Source organism: Lampetra planeri, chromosome 2 (assembly GCF_965212315.1).
Source record: "Lampetra planeri chromosome 2, kcLamPlan1.2.h2, whole genome shotgun sequence".
NCBI classification, from domain to species: domain Eukaryota; kingdom Metazoa; phylum Chordata; class Hyperoartia; order Petromyzontiformes; family Petromyzontidae; genus Lampetra; species Lampetra planeri.
In genome coordinates, this window is record NC_136108.1 from 3902188 (window position 1) to 3924696 (window position 22509).

The 22509-nt window shown below is 39.0% G+C and overlaps 1 protein-coding gene across 1 annotated transcript in view; it reads left to right on the top strand.

Annotated features, from left to right (window-relative positions):
- Positions 1 to 22509, top strand: part of LOC144724985 (glucocorticoid-induced transcript 1 protein-like) — a 33581-nt gene that overhangs the window by 3385 nt on the left and 7687 nt on the right. The window contains exons 2-4 of the mRNA XM_078604369.1: positions 2944 to 3089; positions 14635 to 14727; positions 18731 to 18844. Coding sequence (XP_078460495.1) covers positions 2944 to 3089; positions 14635 to 14727; positions 18731 to 18844 — 353 coding nt within the window. The remainder of the gene's footprint in view (positions 1 to 2943; positions 3090 to 14634; positions 14728 to 18730; positions 18845 to 22509) is intronic.

Genomic DNA, 22509 nt, shown 5'->3' on the forward strand with positions numbered 1-22509 from the left:
TCGCATTCTATACAGCAAAAGCAGCATTTTATTTTCAGAAGGAAGGAACTCAAAGCACAACCCCCCCTGTCAGTGATTGCAATCAGCTGCAAACCAGCAGTGTTGGTGTGTGTGTTAATGGCGAGCTGTGGATATTGCAAAATCGCTGCAAGCGTGTGGTGGTGGGGTGGGTGCAAGTTCATCTTCAGTGGACGGCTGCCAAATCGTGAAAGGGGGTTTGCTTAACGTGTGTGCCCTTGCCGATGTGTCTTTAACAGGAGGAGTTCATGACGAAATGTGACATGAAACGAAGTTACTTTTCTTATACCCAAGAGTTTTCAACAAACATATAATTTGGGTACACGTATTTTTTGGGGTGTTTTTTTATCAATTGTAAAAAAAAAGTTGACCAAGTTATCAAAATAGTGATCCCTGCTATTAAAACAAATAAAAATAAAAATAAATATCCTTTCCTAGACTGTTAAATATATTAGTATTTTTAATCTGTTATAACAATCTCTAATTCCACACGTTTGGAATGTTGCATTGAAGAGTGTGATCTTAATTGATCTGCTAATCATTAACGTCTGCATCTGTGAGAGGGGATTCGTGTAATATTTGGACAATATATTTAAAATAAATTGCAGATGTGGGCATTTTTGCACATTATTCTGGACATTTGTGCAACCTATGCCGTGGTGGCGAGATGTTAACTACCTCGCTTGGTACACAGGAGGGCGTGGGTTCGATCTTGACCCAGACATCTGCTGTATATTTGGAGTTTGCATGTCTCTCCCCGTGGTCGCGTGGATTTTTCTCCGGTTTAGAGTATTTGGTTGCTATACATTTCCACTTGATAAGCCACTTTGTTGAGCTATCATTTGTGGCTAGTTCGCTTCTGAAAAAGAGCAATATAGCTCAGTCGGCTTTACCTGATAAAATAAAAAATAGTTTGGCGTTTTATAGACTGATTTCTCACAGCTGGAAAGTTATCGGAATATCGACAGTATGTAATTGTTTTTTACTTCTAAAGTTTACATTAAATGAAGCATTCCACGTTTCCCTCAAACACGTGGAACATTGCAACTGAGCAGTTAGAACATTGTGGTCTCATGAATTACTTTATACAGTTGTCATTGTTGGAAGATAAATCTATAAGATAATTGTTGAAAGTTCTACATTGCTTATGTAAAAGCTTTCCTGATTTCAGAACCTTCAGTTTCTCATAATTAAATATTGCAATTTAGAACTTTATATTTTTCAAATTAGTATATTTGTATTGCTCTCCTTCATAACTACTCTTGTGATTTGCTTTTGACTTAATTTCAGTTTCATTTATTTGGTACAGCCCTGTGAGCCATTCGGCTCTTGAATTGGGTGCAACCGCAACAAACAAAAACAAAAACATGAACAAGAAAACATCTTAAAGTGACTATGTACTAAGTGCAAACAGATCATCCAAGAGAAGACAGCAAAATATTGCAAAAAAAAGCACCGTGTACACCAACGCTGTGTGCAAAAATCGCAGTGGGATGCAAGTCAAACAACAACAACAACCACAAGACAACATTAAGGCCATCAGTCTAACTCCGTCTACAACAAACAAACATGGCCAAACCAAAAAAAGTTTTCGATATCACCAAAATGAAGCAATGAAGTCTTATCTCACCGACTGTAATACTGTATAAATACAGTATACATGTCCAAGCTGGAATATAACATTTCTGTCAACTAAATAAAAGCAATTGGTAGCTATAAAGCAATATAAGAGTCGCCATTAATAGTCCAATGTGTTTAAATTTGCAAAGACTATATATCAGGTTAAGTTGAGGAAACCTACATTTGCTGCAAATTATACAGCATGTTTTTCTAAAGTGCATTCCTTCCTCCATTGTGTGAAAGCAAATGGCCCCATGTTTAAAGGAGTCACAACACACCATCTTTAAACAATTGATGTATTGAGTGAAGTAACAGTTGGAAGTGCGCGAATTTTCCCTCAGGCAGGGAGAACCCGCAGATGAAAGTTGTTGAGGAGTGTTAGCCTGCTGCTGCTGCTGCTACTCCTGCTGGGGCCAAGGCTTTTGTGGTATCCTGGAAGCCATTTTGCTTCCAACATCAATGATTCATGCAAATAATTTGGATTATAGCACGAAGAATATGGGATATCTAAAACTGTATTGCAGTAGTCACATTGTTCTGCTTTCACTAATGGTTGCCGTACCTATTTTTTGTAATAAAAAAAAAAGTCATTTTCATTTGATATGCCGAGTACAATAACATTTACATCCACGTTAAAATGCATCGGGGTCATGATTGCACAGTCGTGTGTGTGATTAGATGTTCTAGGCCTGGTGTGTTTAAAAAAATATATACAAATAACATGGTACAGTTTATTTGGTATGAGAAATGCAATGAAGGAATTGAATATTTTGGCCTATTGCCCCTCTTGTAGAGAAAGTGCAAGCCTGCCATTGTTAGTCACCTGTAGGGAACCGCATGTGGTAATGTGATCATATTTTGTCATTAAGTTGTATTAGCACTTGGCTTTATTTCGGCAGTTTTATTGCAGAACTGGGGGGTGGAGTGGTGGCACAGTGGTTAATGCCTTGTGCTATGAATGCAGTGACCTCAGTTTAATTCCTGGCCACAGCTGACATGAGTGGCAACTGATATCTCAACCTGTCCTGTGCCGCCCTCTTTACCGACCCACCCTGACCAGCATGGTGAAGTGTGATCAAACCACACCCATGTTCAAAGGCTGTGGGAAGGCCTTCATCCAGCAATGGATTAATGAAGAGCTGTACATTACATGGCAGGACTTATTTTAAACGTGCAAAACTGTGATGAGAATAAAAGAAAAATGGAAATTCAATACCTTTCAAGTTTTTTTTAATGCAAGTGCAGCGATCCATTCGATTGAACACCACATGATAATGCGTTCCATTTTGTATTTTCTTTTTACAGTTGAAAAGAACAAGTTTCAGCACGCGCCTTCGCACATTCGACGTACATCCTCACTGGACACCATCACAGGTCCCTACCTCACAGGACAGTGGCCACGTGAGCTGCCTGGAAGGGGCTCTCCTTGCATGCGCGACAAGTCCACACAGGTGAGTCTCCATCGCCTGCCAGCCGTCACGCTCCCCCCTCTCCCAACTCCTCAAAGCTCTTTTAGCACCATTAAGACCTTTGAAGATCTTTTAAGACCGTGTCTATTGAGAGCAAATCTAAAAATGGTCGCATTGCAGAATTTAACTATATATTTTTAGTCAGTTTCACTTACGTTTGTAGACTTTGAAAAGTTATTTTTATGGCTGGATTATGACAACTATTTTTAAGGGGTCGAAAAGTTACTGATTTTCTGTGCCTTTGAAATAGTACATCCGTTCTTCCTTGGATGCTTCCCATGCTTTGAGAAAAAACTAAAACATTTACAGGAATCAGTATGAAGCTTGCTACACAGTTTACCAAAAACATTGACATGTTTGGGCAAGATTGTCAACAAAATACGAATAAAGAAATCAGTTTAAGAAAAACTTAAGGTTCTGGTGGGTGCCAACATGATTAGTGTGCATGCATGCAACGCATGCTTGTGACTATAAGCACATGTGCATGTGGGGTAAGCTTATTTGCCGAGCCAATAGAGCACAAGACATCTTCTGCCCGGAATGCAGTTTTGTAATCACTCACTTTTAACACGATGCAATATTTCAGTTTTTATATGCATGTGTGTATCTAGGGAATTATCCCCTTCTCACATCGCTGGTTCCAGCAATGTCCCAGTGTAATTATTTAAAAAAAGGTTTGATTCCTTCATATAAAGTCTACACTTTATACACTATGTAGCAATGGTGAAATCAAGAAGGCGTTCTGTTCCTTACCTAGTTTTTCCTCACAAGTTGCTAGAACTGCTCGTGGTAAATGGTCACGGGTAACGACGGACTGGCTGTGAAGGGATAGAACGTGTTCGAGAGGACATCTGCTGAGGAGGTGGAGCGATTCGTCTTTCGTATGGCGGATGTAAATGCAGAGCATCAGCTACAATTTCGCATTCAGGTTGTCAAGCCAGACAACCGCATCAGGAGCAGCGGAGTGCATCGCTGTGATGTCTCCTTCATATTTGTGGATCGGGGCATTGCATCGTTTTATGTTGTATGGTCTGTTTTAGATGACCACAGTCGTGCGCAGGAGAATTTTAAATTTTTCATTTGTGCATCAGGTTTTCGCATCTGCCATGGTTTGTGCAGATGCGGTTTAGGGGGGACCATGAGTTTCATGGAAGATCAAAACCAGAGATATTCTGTGTTTGGTCTTTCCCCAAGGTATTTTGTGAGTTCTTTTGAACTCCATTCAGATTTCCATGCTTCATCGGGGTTAAATTGGTATTGTTTAAGGTTAGGTGTATGGGTCCAAAATGTGGAGCATTGAGATCAGCTGATGTACAGATGCTGGATGTATTATTTCATCACAGGATCGTGAGAGATAGCGGTGGCTTGGGAAGCCTTCATCCAGGAAAAAATGTATTATGGCTGGTGATGCATTTGTGTGGCTCTGTGTATTTGCATGGTGAGTGGTGGCACAGTGGTTAGCTTGCTGCGCTACGAACCCAGCGACCCGAGTTTGATACCCGCTCACGGCCAACAGCGCTGACGGTTATCTTAACTGGTTCTGGGCCTTCCCTTGGTCGACTCAGCCTCATGAGGACCTGTGTGCGATGTGAAAACATCACCACTGGGGAGACAAAGGCGGCCAGGCGTGGTGCCGGCCACGCACCCCCTTGTATACCGTGTTGGTCTTCATAGGTGCTACTTGCTTAACAGTACTTGCTCCAACAGCCTGTCAAGGCTGTAAGGGGGATCTTTGTCTTTGTTTACATGTATCTGCACGCAGGTATTTGTGCTATTGACGTCGCTTGTTACAGTTTATGAACATCTCGCAAAATTGTTCATGTATCCTCATGTACAAATTTATTCGGATAGTAGGATAGAGCCTAGGAATCTCCCAACAAAATTTAGCCTTTCCTTAATTAACTGTTACCAGTTACATAGTTTCAGTTTTATTTGCACAAGTTGGACTACGTTCAGAATGTGGTGCTTTTATTTTGAAATGTAACCCTTGCAAATAACAAGCAGTCAATATTTCCTCTGAACCTTATTTGAGAATGAGTCTACTGACTCATGTTTGCAATGATCATTGTATCAGGTGTCATGCTTGTAAGCGTCACCTTCACATGTAAAATACTTTAATACCTGGATGGTTGTGAAGGTCAATACCGAGGAACAGTATTAAGGCCCTGAACCCACTTGCTCAAGTGCAGAGCATTGGTGCGGTGTGACAAGTATCTTCAAAGCATTGTGTCTTGGCTTAATACAAGACAGCATTACATTTCGTTAGAAAACCATGTTACAAAGAAGTGGAAATGTTGTTTTCAGTTGCTTCACAAATACATTTCTGGTGGTGTTTATAGATTATATTTACAAGTCCCCACAACATTATGTGAAGCCTTGTCAAGACCTAATTTTACACAAAACAATCCTATCAGGTTCACATATCCACATTAACAATTAGCATCTTCTTGGTTTTTTCGGTAAAGTCACGTAGAAGGGAAGTAGTCGCGGCATCTCTTCAGAAAGGTGAGAGACTCGATTAGCTGAGCCTTCTTATCACGGAGCCTGTTGAAGGATCTCAAAGTTATGTGGAATCCCTCCCCGTAGAGGCGGTTAAATTTCGATTTAAAGCTTTCGTGACTACAGGGATTCATCTTCTTGGTTTTTTCGGTAAAGTCACTTCTACGTGACTTTACCAAAAAAACCAAGTCACTTCTACGTGACTTTACCGAAAAAACCAAGAAGATGAATCCCTGCAGTCACGAAAGCTTCAAATCGAAATTTAACAATTAGCATGTTAATAGTATGTTAATAGACATTTTTTAATGTATTTCCCGAGTAATTAGTAATGCACTCATTACTTTTTGTTTATGCACCAGTGCACTTTTTTTACATTTTCTTGCGGGGCTCCATATTGAGCCATTGTAAGTGAATTTATATTTCTATTGTTGTTAGCTTGTGCATGGTTATATATACGTATACATGATATTATATATACGGATACATTATATTTCTCTATCCCTATCTCTTCCAAACCACAATTCCCACCTGCACAATTTTGGAATCGAATTGCAAGCTATTGAGGTTTTCTGCAACGCTATCATATTTTAAATGCTCAAATGTTTGCAGTTTGACCTAACATGTCTCAATAAATGTCCTTCAATTGAAACGATATGACAGTGGTCGCACATGATCACGGTTGTAATCCATTGCGGTGCCCAGTTAAATAGCGTAAAAAAACAAAATAATATTTGTGATCACTACTACCTGAATGTATATACAGTAATTCAATTTGCACAACAGAAGTGTTAACCACTTCACTCGCTCTCTATCTGTTGAAGTATTTACTTCGATTTAAAGCTTTCGTGACTGCAGGGATTCATCTTCTTGTTGTAGTATTTGTCATTGTCATAAACAGTAATTACAGTACAGTATAACTTTAAGTCATTTGCGAGTGTAGTTGTGATTGGTATAATTATTTATCGTAAATTACAGTTACAATGTTGCTGCAGTCGTTAATTGGTATGAGTGGTTTTAATTAGAAATGGGCTGCCCAATTACTTAATTAATCGGTTACTTTGCCGATTATTGGCTCGATTCCTCAACTGCTTGGAACGCATTCCTGCGGAGGGAGCTGGTAGGAACGTTGGGTTGCTCGGTCAACGGCGGCGTGGTGTATTCCGCAAATATGCCCGACTGTGAGGGCGGACACAAGCCGGCGTGAGTAGGTTTAACGTTGAGTTTTATAAGGGCGCCATGGGGTGACCAGCCCCTCCCCACCCAGCCCCTCCCCACCCTCCCCTCCCCACCCAGCCCCACCCTCCCCACCCAGCCCCTCTCCACCCAGCCCCACCCCTCCCATTTTTGGATGCACGACAGACGGATGGACACAATAAACCCCTGTGGGCAGGTGTAACCAGGAGGTTCCTACCATTATAACATGAAAATAGTTGGGTTAAAAAAATTGTCACCTGTTCCCCCCCCCCCCTCAAATGTGTGCCACGGGTTGGGATGTGATAGATGTCTTTGGTATTATCAGCCGCATGTGACTTCTCGGGGTTTTTTTTCCTGCCTTCGGGAGTAATTGATAACAAAATAAGTAGTGGATTCAAATTTTTAGTCGATTAATCATCGACTACTTGTTCGAGCTCTACCATTACTGTAATAAACTATAGTATATCTGCATTTGTTAATTGCTATAATAGTTTTAATAGTAATAATAATTGTATTGTCCTCGTTATTACTGTATTAAATTGAGATTACAGCAGTTAATTGTGATAGTAGCAAGTAAATAATAACGTTGACAACTTGATTAAGACGAAGAAAATTAATATGGTCACAAACCTTTTATTTAATAAACTGTTGGTCTCTACAAGTTTCTAAATTCACACCGCAACAATGCTCATGATCAGCATTGCAGTTAATTGCTGTTGTAATAATGATTTATTTTTGATAGGTTACCCCTCGAAGCGCTCTACACGTGATAAGTGACTTTAATCTTATCTTAAATATTTTAAAGGGCACTCTGCACTGGAAGCCATCTCGTTGCTGCACAAGGTGATGCAGCACCTGGCCTCTGAGCAGGCATTAATTTTCCAGTAGGAGGTGTTAATTGCGATGTGCAATTTTAATAGAGTAATTTGCGGGTAATTATCGATCTGTAACAAAATTATGATCATGATGACGGCACACAATGACCAACTAATTTCAAGCTGCTGTATGGAAACAATGGGAATATTCATTTTTATCGATAAAAGGCAGTTGGTCATAGGCAGGGTGTAACTACATAGTCTCGAGCAAGGACTTAAGCTGGGGCACTGAGTCGACACCACACATCACATCACGGGTGGTCTGAGTTTCAGACCCTTGGGGCAGCAGAGGGAAACGAACAAACTCCCACTGAGCGAATGTTGACTTGGAGAATCAACACAAAGCCTTGATTTCTGGAGTAGAGAGGGCATGTAGGAGAATTGAGTGAGATGAGAGGGGAGAGATTGGTAGGGGCGAGTCCATGGAGTATCTTGATGGGATTTTAGACCATTTGGAGCTTGGAGATCATGAGATATTTGTGGAGGCTATAGAGAGTTGCAATAGTTTATTCTGGATGTGATGAATGTGACAGTAATGTGACGAATAATCTATGTCTATAAAATAGCTATTTGCAGCGACTCCATTTTAATAACTGCGTCACACACAGTGTCCAAAGTCAACTTTAAAGCGACATTGAACATTATGATAGGGTCAAAAACGCCCCAAACCATCCTGTGGTGTAGCTGCCTTGTTACAACTATAAACGTGGCAAAATGTTTACTAATTGTGTTGTACATGCAGTTTTGTGATTGTTTTTATTCACCTGCAACAGATGTTGAAGCTCATTAAAACACTCTTTAGTTTCCTCTAATAAAAAATTCTAGTCGTAGATTTTGCATCTCTGTGCCATATATATTTATACCTAATGGTGGCTGAACCAATAATACTTGGTCGCTCAGAACTATAGAGGGCTATGGTTTATTTGAACCTTTAAACGTCCTGAATCAAATTCCACACATCGAATATTGAGTTTGGCCTAACTTGACCACAGTAATATTCTTTGTACTAGATGCCCTTTGTTCTCTCGCGCTCTCTCTCGGTCCAGACTATATGGAAAGCGTGCAACTTGCTTTGGTAATCCATCTGATTGTCCTGGTTGCAACACAGCATAAAGTAAAAAGGATGTGTAGAAAAAAGCCACCATATGGTATAATAGGCATTGCCCACTTGCTTTCTTGTTAATTAAAAGCAATAGAAACTTGTTGAAACTTGAAAGGTTGCATTTAATTTCATGTTAACAGAAGCAATTAGGTTTTTTTATCCAGACCACAGTCATTCATCAAAGTCTGGGCAAGCTGAAAGTACTTCTTCAAAGATAAAATTGAACAGTTTGCAACGTTTAGTCGTATACAGTATATACCAGAGGTGTGGACTCGAGTCATGTGACTTGGACTCGAGTCAGACTCGAGTCATGAATTTGATGACTTGCGACTCGACTTGGACTTGCATAACAATGACTTTGTCCCACCTATGAGATGTGGACTCGAGTCATGTGACTTGGACTCGAGTCAGACTCGAGTCATGAATTTGATGACTTGCGACTCGACTTGGACTTGCATAACAATGACTTTGTCCCACCTCTGGTATATACCATTTTCGTTCTCCGTGTTATTTCTAAACAATGCACATCTTCCAAGCAGTTTGCCGATGTTTTTGGGTAAAAAGTGAAATTATTTGTGATATAATTAATGTGCGTTTCATATCATCTATACAAAGCTTTAATTTCACCACTGATTAAATATGTAATTGTATTTTGATATAAGTTGCGTCTAACTTTTAAAACATTTTACTTTCTGCATCTTGCTCGACAATACATAAGTTGAACTCTTTAGATACACTGACTGTGAATAGCTGAAAGTATATGTTGCTTAAGGATTGTATAAATATATACAATAGAAAACATTTTCGTCACTGCTTAATTGGTTTTATCGAGCATTGTTATGTGTGCCTAGGCTTCAATTCGGAAGCCAAATGGAGAGATTCTGTGGAGATGTCTTACTGTGTCTCACTGTTGTTAGCAGTTGCTTTTAGTTGGGTCTTTAAGAGACCGTTGGAACATTTTTTATCAGTTTCAATTCTAAGTGGAATCCAAAACCTTGGAAAATACTTTCATATTCTTCAACACTAGTGGCCATGAAGCCCATTACACACCTGGAGTCAGCAAAATTTGTGCTAATTAACCTTGTTTGTGATTTGTCCCATGTCTATCCCCTTGTTGGTGCATTGCATATTTTGGTAGCCTTGTGTGGTGTTTTTTGAAGGCATGTTCTCTCTCAGCCATAATGCTTTTTTCCCAGATGATGTTGCCCTTTGTGCATACTGTTGACAGGCTTTGTAGCAGTACCCGCAGTTACTGTGGTTGTCATGAAAAGGCAAAACTAAAGGCATGACTTTTAAGCAACTGCCAAGGTACAAAACAGTGCCTGACTAAACTTGACATATAGGCACAGTGCACCCCAAGGCGTTTGATTTAACTTCCTATCACGCTATTAATGGTGAGTAGGTTTATTTTGTTTGTTATACATTTGCATCGCTTAAAAAGTGTACAATTTACACTTGATTCGATATGAAATGTCCCCTTTCTAAGATGCAATCATAATTAGGCTTGAATTCTTCATTAAAGCTTGTTGGGGGTGACCAAAACAATGTGAATTTAGTGACTGTTTACTGTGACCTGCAACTTTATGCATTCTTTGACAAAATGTAAATGTGTACATTTTTAAGGAGTAAGTTTTCACATAATGGAGATTATTTCGATAAGAATCTAGTTACAGTGACATTCTTTGGTAAACTGATGCTAAGAAGCTTTTGAAGGAACTTTCCAGATTAGCATTTGAAAGGAATAAAAATTACAGAATAAATCTCAGGCAAATATTAAATGTATCAAACTGCTGAGACACAGTTCTGGGTTGGCACATGCCATATTGTTTTAAAAACCAACTACTTGGCTTTTCATTTATAATATACCCTAGTTCACACTGCCTTTACCCGCTTGTACATTGATGTCACATGAATTGAGGTTTGGTCGGAAGGAAACTATTAGTTTTTACATATAACTGTGCACATTTCTAAAATGGTAAACCACTTTTCAATGTTAAACTTAACCGAATATTTTTTTAAATCTGCACTAAAACAGAATTCAGTTTTTTGGCATGTGGACATGAGGGTGTCACCACTGCACAGCCGTGGAAAGTTTGGCACCAGTGCCAGGCACATGCCATTCACGCTGCCCGTGTGTTTGCTCTTCCCTTTCTTGGACTGTAAGAATCTTAAATGACTACGGCTTATTGGTATTCAAAGGTCTTGCATATGAAACGGATGCATCCAGTTTATAAAAGTGTGTGTTCATAAAATGCATGTTTATATAATCCGATTGCATTAACATGCATGATGAGCATACTTAAAGGATTCCGTGGTGAGTATTGTCCAGCACTCTGTTGAAAGCCCTGCGTCATTGATGGAATTTCTAGATTCCTAAGGCAGGAACCGTTCTCCTCAAAAGACAACCACTGCTGTCTTAATACAAAGTGGTACTAATTTTATCGACCTTAGAAAGGATATTGCCTTAAGTTTAACCCTGAACCAGCATTTGAACAGTGATTCTAAGTTGAGTGTTCTGCCCTCTGCACCACCTAACATATCAATAACATCTCTCCAAAACTTCACTGTGTTTTATGTCCTGTGTGTGTGTGCATATTTTATACTGGAATGCAAATCCAGGCACGCATTCTCAATGACCAACTCATTCATTGATTACAGTCTTTAAAACTTTTACACGTCGCTCTAATACATGCCTTTACAACTTTTACACGTCGCTCTAATACATGCCTTTATATGTGCAGAAGCGCACCGTGTAGGGTCTTGAAAAATATATAACTGCATGCATATGAAGGTAAATAGAGACACATTTGACTGCAAGGACTGAGTAAAGATCATTGTGAACTCGCCACTAATCGCTTCCCGTAGAAAGAGAAAATGACACGTATAATACGTTGATAATTATCAAATTGTACTGCAGTGTAGCAATGGGCTGCCAGTGAGAGAAAAAAGGTTTGTGACCATATGGACCCTTGCTTCGTCTTGTGCTGGCTGCTGGGCCCCTCTGTGCGTAAAGGCTCTTTTCCAAGCCTTACACTTCTATAATGCAATGCTTGTTGCTGTTGTTAAAAACCAAAAACATAATTCTCAATTACCGTTATATACCAAGCACTGGCATGTGTGCCTTTAAGATATGCAAAAGGGTTAAACGGATTGGGTTTTTAACGAATTTAGCTTTATTACATTGATGGACCCTCATCAGAACCGGTGTTATGTTAATGTGCATACACACTAGCTTTCATAAGTATAATATGGGCATGCAGGCATAGGCACTTGGTAAAAATATTTTCCTATGGGGCAGAAATGTTATTTTTAGTGGAAATATGTTTTTTTAAGTCATAATTTTTTTTACGTCCAAAAATTAGAGTGCAGAGTGGGCGGTAGATCGACATGTTTGTGTATGTGCATTTATGTTGAACTTCTTCCACACCGTACGTAGCCAACCGCGCTAATCGTAGGTGCGGGGGAAGGGCAACAAACTGAACACAAAAAGCAGTTCTAAAGAAACGAGTTTTCAATCTAGTTTAAAAAGTGCATAGCTCCAGTGGCTTCCAAATATCGGAAGGAAGAGCAGTGACCGTCTTTGATGGCTAGCCAAAAAGCTGCTGCGAGGATGCCATGGCTAAGGGCACGGGTTCACCGATTGCATCAGTCGACCACGTGCTCCACTCCTGCCCTTGCCGCGTTTGGATTTGGGAGGTTCTGGTGTATTCGCTGGGTTCTTTGAGTGCAAGGTGGTAAACTGGTTTGAGGGCCAAGCTCTCACCGATGCATGCAGGTGTGATGATTGTCGATCTACGGTTGTGTCTTGGATACCGTGATGTGTGAATGCGTATTTTTGTATGTATGTATGTTGAACTTCTTTCGCACCGTACATAACCAAACGTGCGAATCGGAGGTGCGGGGGAAGGACAACAAACTAAACTCATGAAGCAGTTTTAAAGATTAGTGAACAGTCCTTGGCAAATTGTAATCCTGATTGCTTGAAGACGCCGCACGATTGCGGTACTGATTGATGGTGGGCGTATACCGTATTAATAATGACGATTTGTTTTTGATTGTGGCTCTTTATACACCTGAGTATCTCGGTGCGCTTTGCGTCACATCTCATCTCAAAACATTTGAAAGAGAACACCCAGTGGCAGTTATCCATGTTGGCACAAGGTGACTCGGCACCTACCCTGTAAGCGGACATTCGTCTGCCAGTTGGGGGCGATGGTTGCCAGGTGTAAATGTCCAATTGAGCAATTAGCGGATATGTAGTTTAAGTACTTCAGAGGAATTCTGTTTGCCATGAATGTGTACCCCATGATATGCACCGTTTGATCCAGTGAAAGCTTCACTGAACCGGTGGAAGAGTTCTCCCAATGTGTGCCATTTATCAGTTCTGTTTTTCACCGTCTCTGCTCATACAGAAATGCTTCGCCATGTGGCACAGCTGATCTTTGTGCAAACCCTTTCACATGGCGGCTGCTAAAACACCGCTGCTGGTGCTGACTTGGTATAAGCTCCATCTGGGCAAATACACTTTTTTATTATTCAGTTGAATCCCCTCTGACAAAATGAAGGCTCGTTTAATGTACTGGTGGCCAGCTTGTGTAGAGATTATACATGCAGTGTAAATGAGCACGCAGGTCTTTTGTGGGATGTTCACAGCCAACTAATCGAATTGTTTGATATTTTTCCTTGTCAAGCTCATTCATTCGCACAGCCACACCTACTGCAGGCAAACTCGGGCTTGCTCATCAATCGCCCTCGTATGCTTTGATAATTGAGAATTTGCCTTGGCCAGTGCTTTTATGAGCTCATTTTAAAATAATCCCACATGATTTTTAGTTTGATGTGTATAGACACGAAATAATAAAACCCATTTATTATGTTTAAGACATCGGTGTGTATTCACATCTTTTTTAAAAATTGCTAAATATGTGCAATTAAGGTAAGGATTCTATTTCTAAAATAGGGTTATTTTTGCGACTGTAATATTGTATGTATGCTGATTGCAATTGATCTGTAGTAGTCCATATCATACTAACTGTGAATAATTTAATCATTCTATTTGAAAATCAGTAAGTACATTTGAATCTTCTTGCCAATAATGCATACCTGTTTTTTATAACTTGCAGTGATTTAAAATAAATGTATTTGATGTCCTACCTTCAATTTGTTTTGCTTTCAAAAATCCAACTATTCCGTGCATCTATGTATGTACGTTGAACTTTCTTTCGCACCATACGTAGCCAACCATTCTAAATCGGTGGTGTGACATACAACATCTTTGTTCTATTTGAAGATTGTAATTTGCGGTTGCAGTAAAACAGCCAGATATTGCAGGGCCGAGGTGGCACGGGCCAAAAGAGATGTGGAATAAATCACGCAGATTTTCCGTGAAAACATTTCAATATGTACAGCATGAAAAGCCACATGCGTAGCTTGCAAAGTTTAGGCATTTCCTGTGTTATTTTACGACCTCGCTGGATATTTTGCTGGAATCCTGATAATTTGGCTTAAATTCAGGTGTTATTTTGTAAGAATGCCCATTTCAAATTAAATACACCTCCCACCCCCCGCCCCCCCCCGGCAGGTCTGTCCACAAGTGTGTTGTGCGCACTTTGCATTTAAAACAAGTCAGGGAGAGACTTCTTTTCTCCCCATAACTCTTCCCACACAACAGCCACCCAGCAGCAGCGACGATGGTGCGAAAGCTGTGCACGATGTCGTCCCAGTGAAATGCAACGCAAGTTTAATTTTCATCCCGTGTTTTGAATGTTTTTGAATAAATTTTTGTGTGCGTTCGATGTCAAAACAGGAAGCATATGAATAATTACATAAATGTATTTTTGTTCTCAATGTTTTAAAGACTCCAAGTTCTTGGACAAAAGATTCTTCTGAGAAGAAAAAAGGCTCGCACAAACGTTCTGCATCTTGGGGAACCTCAGACCAATTAAAAGAGGTATGCAATCATAATGAATCATACAAATATCATTCAGTGTTTGTCATTAATAAAATAGAGTAATAGGTAATCAAATAATTCAACTTTTTTAGATCGGTCAATAATAGTTGTGAAAATTATTTACTACTTCATTAGCTAACTAAGTTGTTTTCCTCATGTAATCTCATGCATATATTTAGAAACTACTGGTGATATCCAAAGCTATGATACTTGGATGTGCAAGGCTGAAGGCTATATAGGACCGTACGTAATCCGCAGATGTCTCGCATAGTTCGATAAAATGTGACCGATTGTCTAGAATTTAATTGCTTTTTACAGTCCATCATTGGTTTCAATACTACACTTTTGTTATTGAGTTTAGAAGTTAATTACACACTGATAAATGATTGCCTACATTTGTTTTGGCAGCATGCTATAGTCGACTGTTTCATTAACTATGTCACCGATTTAAATGTCTTTGACTTACAATTTTCCAAGTTTTCACTCAATCCCTTAAGTTCTCAGCCATACACATGGGTTGCTGATCTTTTGAAACATAACAAGAAGAAAATAGATGTATTTATCATAAACGTATATATTTTCACTAATTAAGCTATTATTTAAATATGTTATTCATGCGGTAACAAAGTTTTTTTTGTATATATTACCCATCTCCTTTTTATTCTAGGAGATAAGCCTGAAATGTTTATGCAGTCAATTTATATAATGTATTTTAATAAATTGTCACGCATAGTCAGCAAAGTACCGTTGCGCCAATAATGTGACCTCTTGTAAAAAACATTACAATCAAGATATTTTTATCATTGGAAGCATTTAATGTACGTTCCTTGCGTGTTCTTAAATGAGCACTCTAGCATTTCATAATCAAATTCAGTATGGAATTGTTTTGTCAGTGCCACGAGCTCTTCTAGCAAACACTAAATCATAAGCATAACTTCTCTACTCTTTGGTTCTTTCGGTAAAGTCACGTAGGTAAAACATAATAAAAGTTGCTTCTGGCTATGGTGATCCCACCTGTGTTGCGCCCGAAACGTGATTTTTTTTTACTTTTATTATTTTTTACCTACGTGACTTTACCGAAAGAACCAACGAGTATGGATCCTTGCAGTCACGAAAACTTCAAATCTAGAACATAACTTCTCTGTCTTCACATGAAGGAGAAACATATGTTATTCCATCAGCCTCTTGGCTTGCTGACCAATGTTATCCAGCAGCATTAATTCTAAACTTATTTTGACCTTCTGGGTCAGAAGCCCAGTACGTCACGGACCTGTCCATAGAATATTGGTCTGAAATATTTTTATTTCCAGTTAAACCTATTCTTTCTAAGTAATTGAATGCAATGCACCGCATATAGCAACTTTATTATAGTTAACTAAATGTGCAAGTGACGTCATGCATGCTCACAAGGTCACTAATAATTGCAGTAATGCGCTTGATGTCACTTCATGATATGGCTGTTGTACTGGTGCATGTTTGAACTCGTGGGTGTTTGATGGGTCACAGACGATATGCGGTGTTATCGCGTGCTCCCCATTCCTCCTCCCCTTCTACAAGTATATGGCAGCGCTGCTCAATTAACTCTGGCTTATGAACAAACCAGTTGAACTTTTTTTAGACTAAACTAGTATGGGGGGTGGAGTGGGGGGGATTGCAATTCTGCAATGGCTGTGGTGCAAAAGCACCGATGACAACAAAAACACATTTGTCAATAAAACTGTGCCCTAAATTTAACTTATTTTTGCAAATTAACTTTCACTCTATCAAGAAGGGCCATTTCCTGAAGCGTTGCCTATGTAGTTTTTTTTTTATTTATGTTGATGAAGAGTGCCCAACTTGCAATTGAGACCAAGATGATGGCATAATATATTTTGGCTGTGGACTCTATCGAGGTACAGATCGATCCACCAGTGGATGAACTTAGTCGAGTCTCCCTGCTTCTGGTTTTAAGTCTTCTGTCAGTGGGGTTGTGGTGTGTGCCACTGGATTTGTGATCCCTACTGAATGGGGAACTGGTGCACAGTTGTTTACGTTGATATGAAGGTGCACAATTCACAATGACCACATGTTAACCATTTTAGCTATTAGCTTGATCAAGTTTTTTGTGTTTGTTTGCTTGCAATTTTCACTTTAAAAACAGCCTTTGACTCAACAAAAACACAGGTTGCGTAGGTACAAAATGTAATCGTTCCCAATCAAACCTAAACATTATTCACATGAACAAGAATTAAGAGCTATCTGCATTGAACTAGTGCTTACATTATTGCACTTGAACGGCCAGGTTATTACTTCTCAAATGTTTCCTCTCACTTTGTTATTGTCTGCTTATTTGTGCGTACTTGTTTTTAATACCAAATGTGACGTGAAAGAAAGTCACATTACAATTGGCCTATAGTTTATTATGGAAATAGGATATTTTTTTGATTAAATTTGCTATTTTTAACTTGAGTAATAATAAAATGAATTACTTGTAAGTCAATGTTGAGTTTGGAAAATATTACCAACTGCTGAGGTGAAGCGATTTTAAATATTGTTCCTTCTGATAACATAACAGTGTGCCCATTTATACATGTGTTTTCCTGCATATAGGAACATTTTTACTTGTGTTTATTCCTTGTAGAAGCTTGTATTTTCATTTTAAATGTAATTCATATCCTAACCAATAATATGCACACACATTTATGTAAGTGCGTTGCATATTGTTTTCACATAATGTGGTATTTTTAAATTGCCCCTTGTTGCCCCGAGCTATGAGGGCTGCAATGTATGCTTTTGTGAAAAGAAATACAGTACTTGTAAAATACTTAAAATGCAGTCTAGTTCAGCATGGTGAAATATAATGACTCATCACAAGCGTTTCATTAAATTTGTACCGTATGGTGAGTTTTGATAAGTCTGGAAATTATGCAAAACTAACAATGTGTACTTTTATTTATTATCTACTCTTGGTGTACTTTATCATAATCAAAACCGCATATGCAGGGTTTGTTTACAGAATGGCTGGGTTCACGCTTGCAAAATAATCACGTAATTGGCTCGAATAAGTGATAACACAGTGTGTGAGAATTTGACGGCTGACATTGCATTTGATGAACGAGGACAAAGCTTGCTTTTGGTGTGCGTGGGTTTACACTTTCACCATTTATTTGCCAAGCTTATGAACACGTCTCCAAAAAATATATCAGTTTGACATGCTACATCTGCTGTGGTGATAAATACTCGGGCAAAAATGTGGAAGCAAACTGATTTATGTTTACTGCTATAAAGTAAAGTTCAGCCCCATTGTTATCGCCTTAAAATGTGTGCTTAAAATCTTGCATGTTACATAACGCAAAATAATCGGTTTCTTTGTGGAGAATATAATAAATAAATAAGCCGGCAATGTGTCTCCTTCACGTGTCGATCCCTCCACATAAAAAAATAAAATACACTTAAACAGATTCAAGCAAAGCCTGGCTGCTGATGAGACTATGAATGTCGAACCCGTTCCAGAGTTTGCTCGTTTCTAACCAATGCCGCTGAAATGATGCACTCTCTTAAGGCCGCGTGACTCATGGGATGTGTAAAAATATACCTTTACGTGAAGGGACAAATATGTGAAGGGAGACGTATTGTCAGCTTTATTTATTTGGTTACTTAAAACGTATAATCAGTTGTTGATGTTTGAAAATGTTTTCGTGTACAGTGCATGTGTGCAAGTGTTTTTTTTATTCATGAAGTTTATTTATTATTTATGGCAGTGCTTGTTATTGGAAGCGATGTGGTGTTCTTGTGTTTATTTCTCGTCCGCACTTGAAGTATAACTCAATTTAGACTGTACAAGTGATCCCTTCATTGAGCAATGGAGAGTAACTTGAACAAGGCTCGATGGTCCTAATGAACAGTAGAAAAATAATTCAAAACTATGGGTTGCAGCTGAAGAAGCAAGACTTTGGTATCCCCCCAATGTGTTTGATTTACACTTATGGCACTACTGTGTCTGGAATGTGTTATCTGTTGGCAGATTGCTAAGCTCCGACAGCATCTCCAAAGAAGCAAAAAGAGCAGCAAGCACCAGCGAGACAAGGAGAGGCATTCACCCCTGCATGGAAATCATGCAGCCATCCACCCAGCACAGGTATACAACAAGTGTGTCCCCCCGCTGTGTCCTGTTTTACTCCCGTGTTTTCATAATCAGAAACGTTATTCATCCGGAAGTCATCGGATAAGCTATGAGGCTCTTTTTTGCTTGATAAAAAATAAAGTATACTTCATCATATTTGTGATGATGAGGGCCAGTGGTGTTGCACATCTAAAAACTCTTCAGTGAGACGAGAGATCACTGTTGGATAGTATCAAGCCGTCCGTGAGCCGTATTTAAAATTTTAATCGTGCAATTTTGGGGCATTCCTTTTGTCAAAAGTTATTAAATTACACCTGGGGGTGCGTGCACAAGCGCCTTATGACGCGTTTTATCCAGAGGTATGGACCTCCACGTTCGGGTGAAAAAATCCACATTCCCAGGCATGAGTGTAGAAATAAGTTGATGGTTATTTTTAAAGCAGGGATGTGCCTCACAGCATCATTTCCTGTCATGCTTGTGTTGCAGTTTGTATCAAAGCACAGAGAGCACAGGGGATGCCTCTGTGCAATGGAAAATCTTCCCAGTAACCATGGCATCCTTGCCATGATGGTGCTTTTGTTATTCCCTCTCGTGTATGAAACCTCAAATCTGGATAATAGGAAAAACTGCTAATCACCTGGCCCCAGTCGATAGCACAGTTTACATATGAAACGGTTGTCAAGAGTAGGAGTTATCTCTACATTGTAGGTCAGTGGTATGTGATTATAAGTACTGTAGCTGAAACCAGTGCTTTAAAATGTTAATGATTTTCATCTCTACCTCTTACAACTGAAATTCTAGTGTCCTATGGCTTGGCAAGTATAGTCACACACACACACACGTGTGATTTGGCTATGGTCGTATAGATACACCGTTACCAACCCTAGCAGTTAAAGCGGTATTCTTCCAATTTTAAAACTTTTTACTGCGAACTGGTTTTCAAATAAAATATTGCCTTTAAAAACGTAACTTTTTTAAAAACGTGTCATGAGGTATGATTGGTTATGAATATTGGTATGCAGTAATTGGGCTTAACGATTAGCATTTTATCACTTAATTTTGTTGATTTGGAAAGTACGAAGATAAACTATTACAATTATTTGCCAAATTAGCAAATCATTGTGAATGTGCCATGAACAGTATGTGTAGCCTGTAATAAACAGTGTTTATGGGTTCAGCTTACTATTATTAGTCAAGTATGACATAAATCATATATTCCAAACTATATAATTGTTGGTAATATTTTTAATAGCCAAAGATTCTGCCAGAGTTATTTTACATAATGATTTACATTCTGTAGACAATATAGGGTGACCTTGAGTATTATTTGAATATTGGCCTGGGGTATGTAACAGATATTTTCTATTACTGGGATTTCATTTGAAGGGCATCTGCGTCGCATAATGGCGACAGATAAAAGGACAATCGGCAGAGCCCGTTTGTGATCAGTTTTAGAAGCTGTGTAAGCAGTTGGGGTGGTGACATGGCTTGGCAGTAGCTCGTTTCCTGCTTGTGGCAAATAGTCCACGGTACAAAAAGCAGCAATAATAATATATTTTTTATTTATGAAGTGCCCTTGAACAATCGTTCTCAGGGTGCTATGCACGGCAAGGCGGAAAATAGTTAAAAACAACCAAGTAAAGAATAAATTAGAAGGACGGTTGAAATAAAGAAAAGAGAGAAAATAATTTTACACGGATACGTTTTTAGTTGAGATTTGAAGTTTTGTGTCTCAGAAGTCCTGACCTCGAAGGGCAACGAGTTCCAGAGTTGAGGTGCCGCAATTTCAAAGGCACCGTCACCCCAAGTGTGAAGTCTAAACCGTGGGACAGTGGGAAATGTACAATCTGAAGATCTTAATGAGCTTGATGGAATATATGACTGAAGGAGGTCATGAATGTAGGGAGGAGCGATTCCATTTAAGGCCTTGAATACCAGCAGCCCTGGTCATTACTGTGGGTGTATTAACCATAAGATACGTGCCATCTACTTCACAGTGGAGGTTAAAGATCCTGTGGCATCATGGTCCAAATTTTCCAACGTTTGAATGACCCGCAAATTACTAAATTGGGATTATACATAGCAACCATCGTCCCCCTACTGTAAAAAAAACTTTGCAAAACCTTCCTGAAAAAGTCATGAGATTCGGTAAGACGTTGCTGTGTAACACTGGAATAATAATAAATAAAGAATATACCACACTGGACATGTGATGTGCATTTCCAATATTTGCATAGTGACATTTTACAAAATGCATCTTAGTACGTTAAAATGTGAAAAAAAATTGCATTTCAATATGAATCATACAAGGCAACTAAATGTGGGTTAAAAAGTCTATATGACATTGACGTGAAACTGGAATTGTCTCTCCTGAACTAATATATTTGTGCTTCAGCCAATGCATGTGTAAACACAACATTAATACTTTGGTTAAGTGTACCCAGGTGTTTGCTTTTATACCATGCTTGGCATCTGGATATCAAGCAGTTTGAAAATTAACAGAACCCATTCTTGCCATAAAGCAGTCCCGCTGCAAGGTTTACTGCAATGTAAACGCTTTGACTGATCAACACCTGTAACCCATTCTACATATGGGGTTCATAGCTGGCATTTATTTGAATAGCTGTTGGGTTTGAAAAGTCTTAAATAGTTATGCGGGTAGCATTTTAACCAAATTTCCAAATGTAGGGCAATACATAGGGCACTTATGTGTTACCTTTTTTCTTATTTGATTGTCAAAGTTTTCTCCTGCTGCATTCCTTATTGATTTTTTGACAAGGTCTGCATTGTTAGCCATACATTTTGTTGTAAATGCTGACATAAGACTACTTCTGGTAAATTAAATACGTGAAATTTTCAGGTGTATGCCCCGTGCAGCATATACATCAGATGGTTGTATATCAGGATAGGTAATGTGTCCAATGTAGGCTATGGTAAAAGTATTTTACAAAATACAAATAGATCACAGATGTAGTAAAGCATAAAGTCAGATTTAAGAATCGGCTGAAAACAGCACCAACTTGCATTGGAGGCTCAAACCATGATAATGATCACTCTTTGGTTCTTTCGGTAAAGTCACGTTGAAAGAAAATAAATTAAATAATAGAATACGACGTTTCGATTGCAACACAAGCAATCGTCATCAGGTTAAACTACATTTGAGAGAGAGACAAAACGCATACACGGAGACACAGACAGACACATAAGCAGAGATAGACAACACAGTGACACCAAATTTAGACATGTCTATGTTGTGTGTCTCTCTGCTGGTGTTTGTCTGTGTGTCTTCGTGTCTGTGTTTTGTCCCTCTCTCAAATTTAGTTCTACCTGATGACGATTGCTTGTGTTGCAATCGAAACGTCGTATTCTATTATTTAATTTATTTTCTTTCTACGTGACTTTACCAAAAGAACCAAATATTAATTCCTGCAATCACGAAAGCTTCAAATCAAGCATGATAATGATGATTACATAAAATAGCTTGTAATTATCAATCAAAATGTGTATTTTATTTCCTTCCCGTTGGCTACTTGGGATCAATCTACCTTCAATAATACAATATTTCAAAGTATGTAGGTACATTATGATGCTGCCCCGGTGGAACACTGGCACACTGGATTTGCAATCCAGCGGTCACTGGTTTGATTAGATCTCCTCGCACGGCAGTTGACACAATGGGG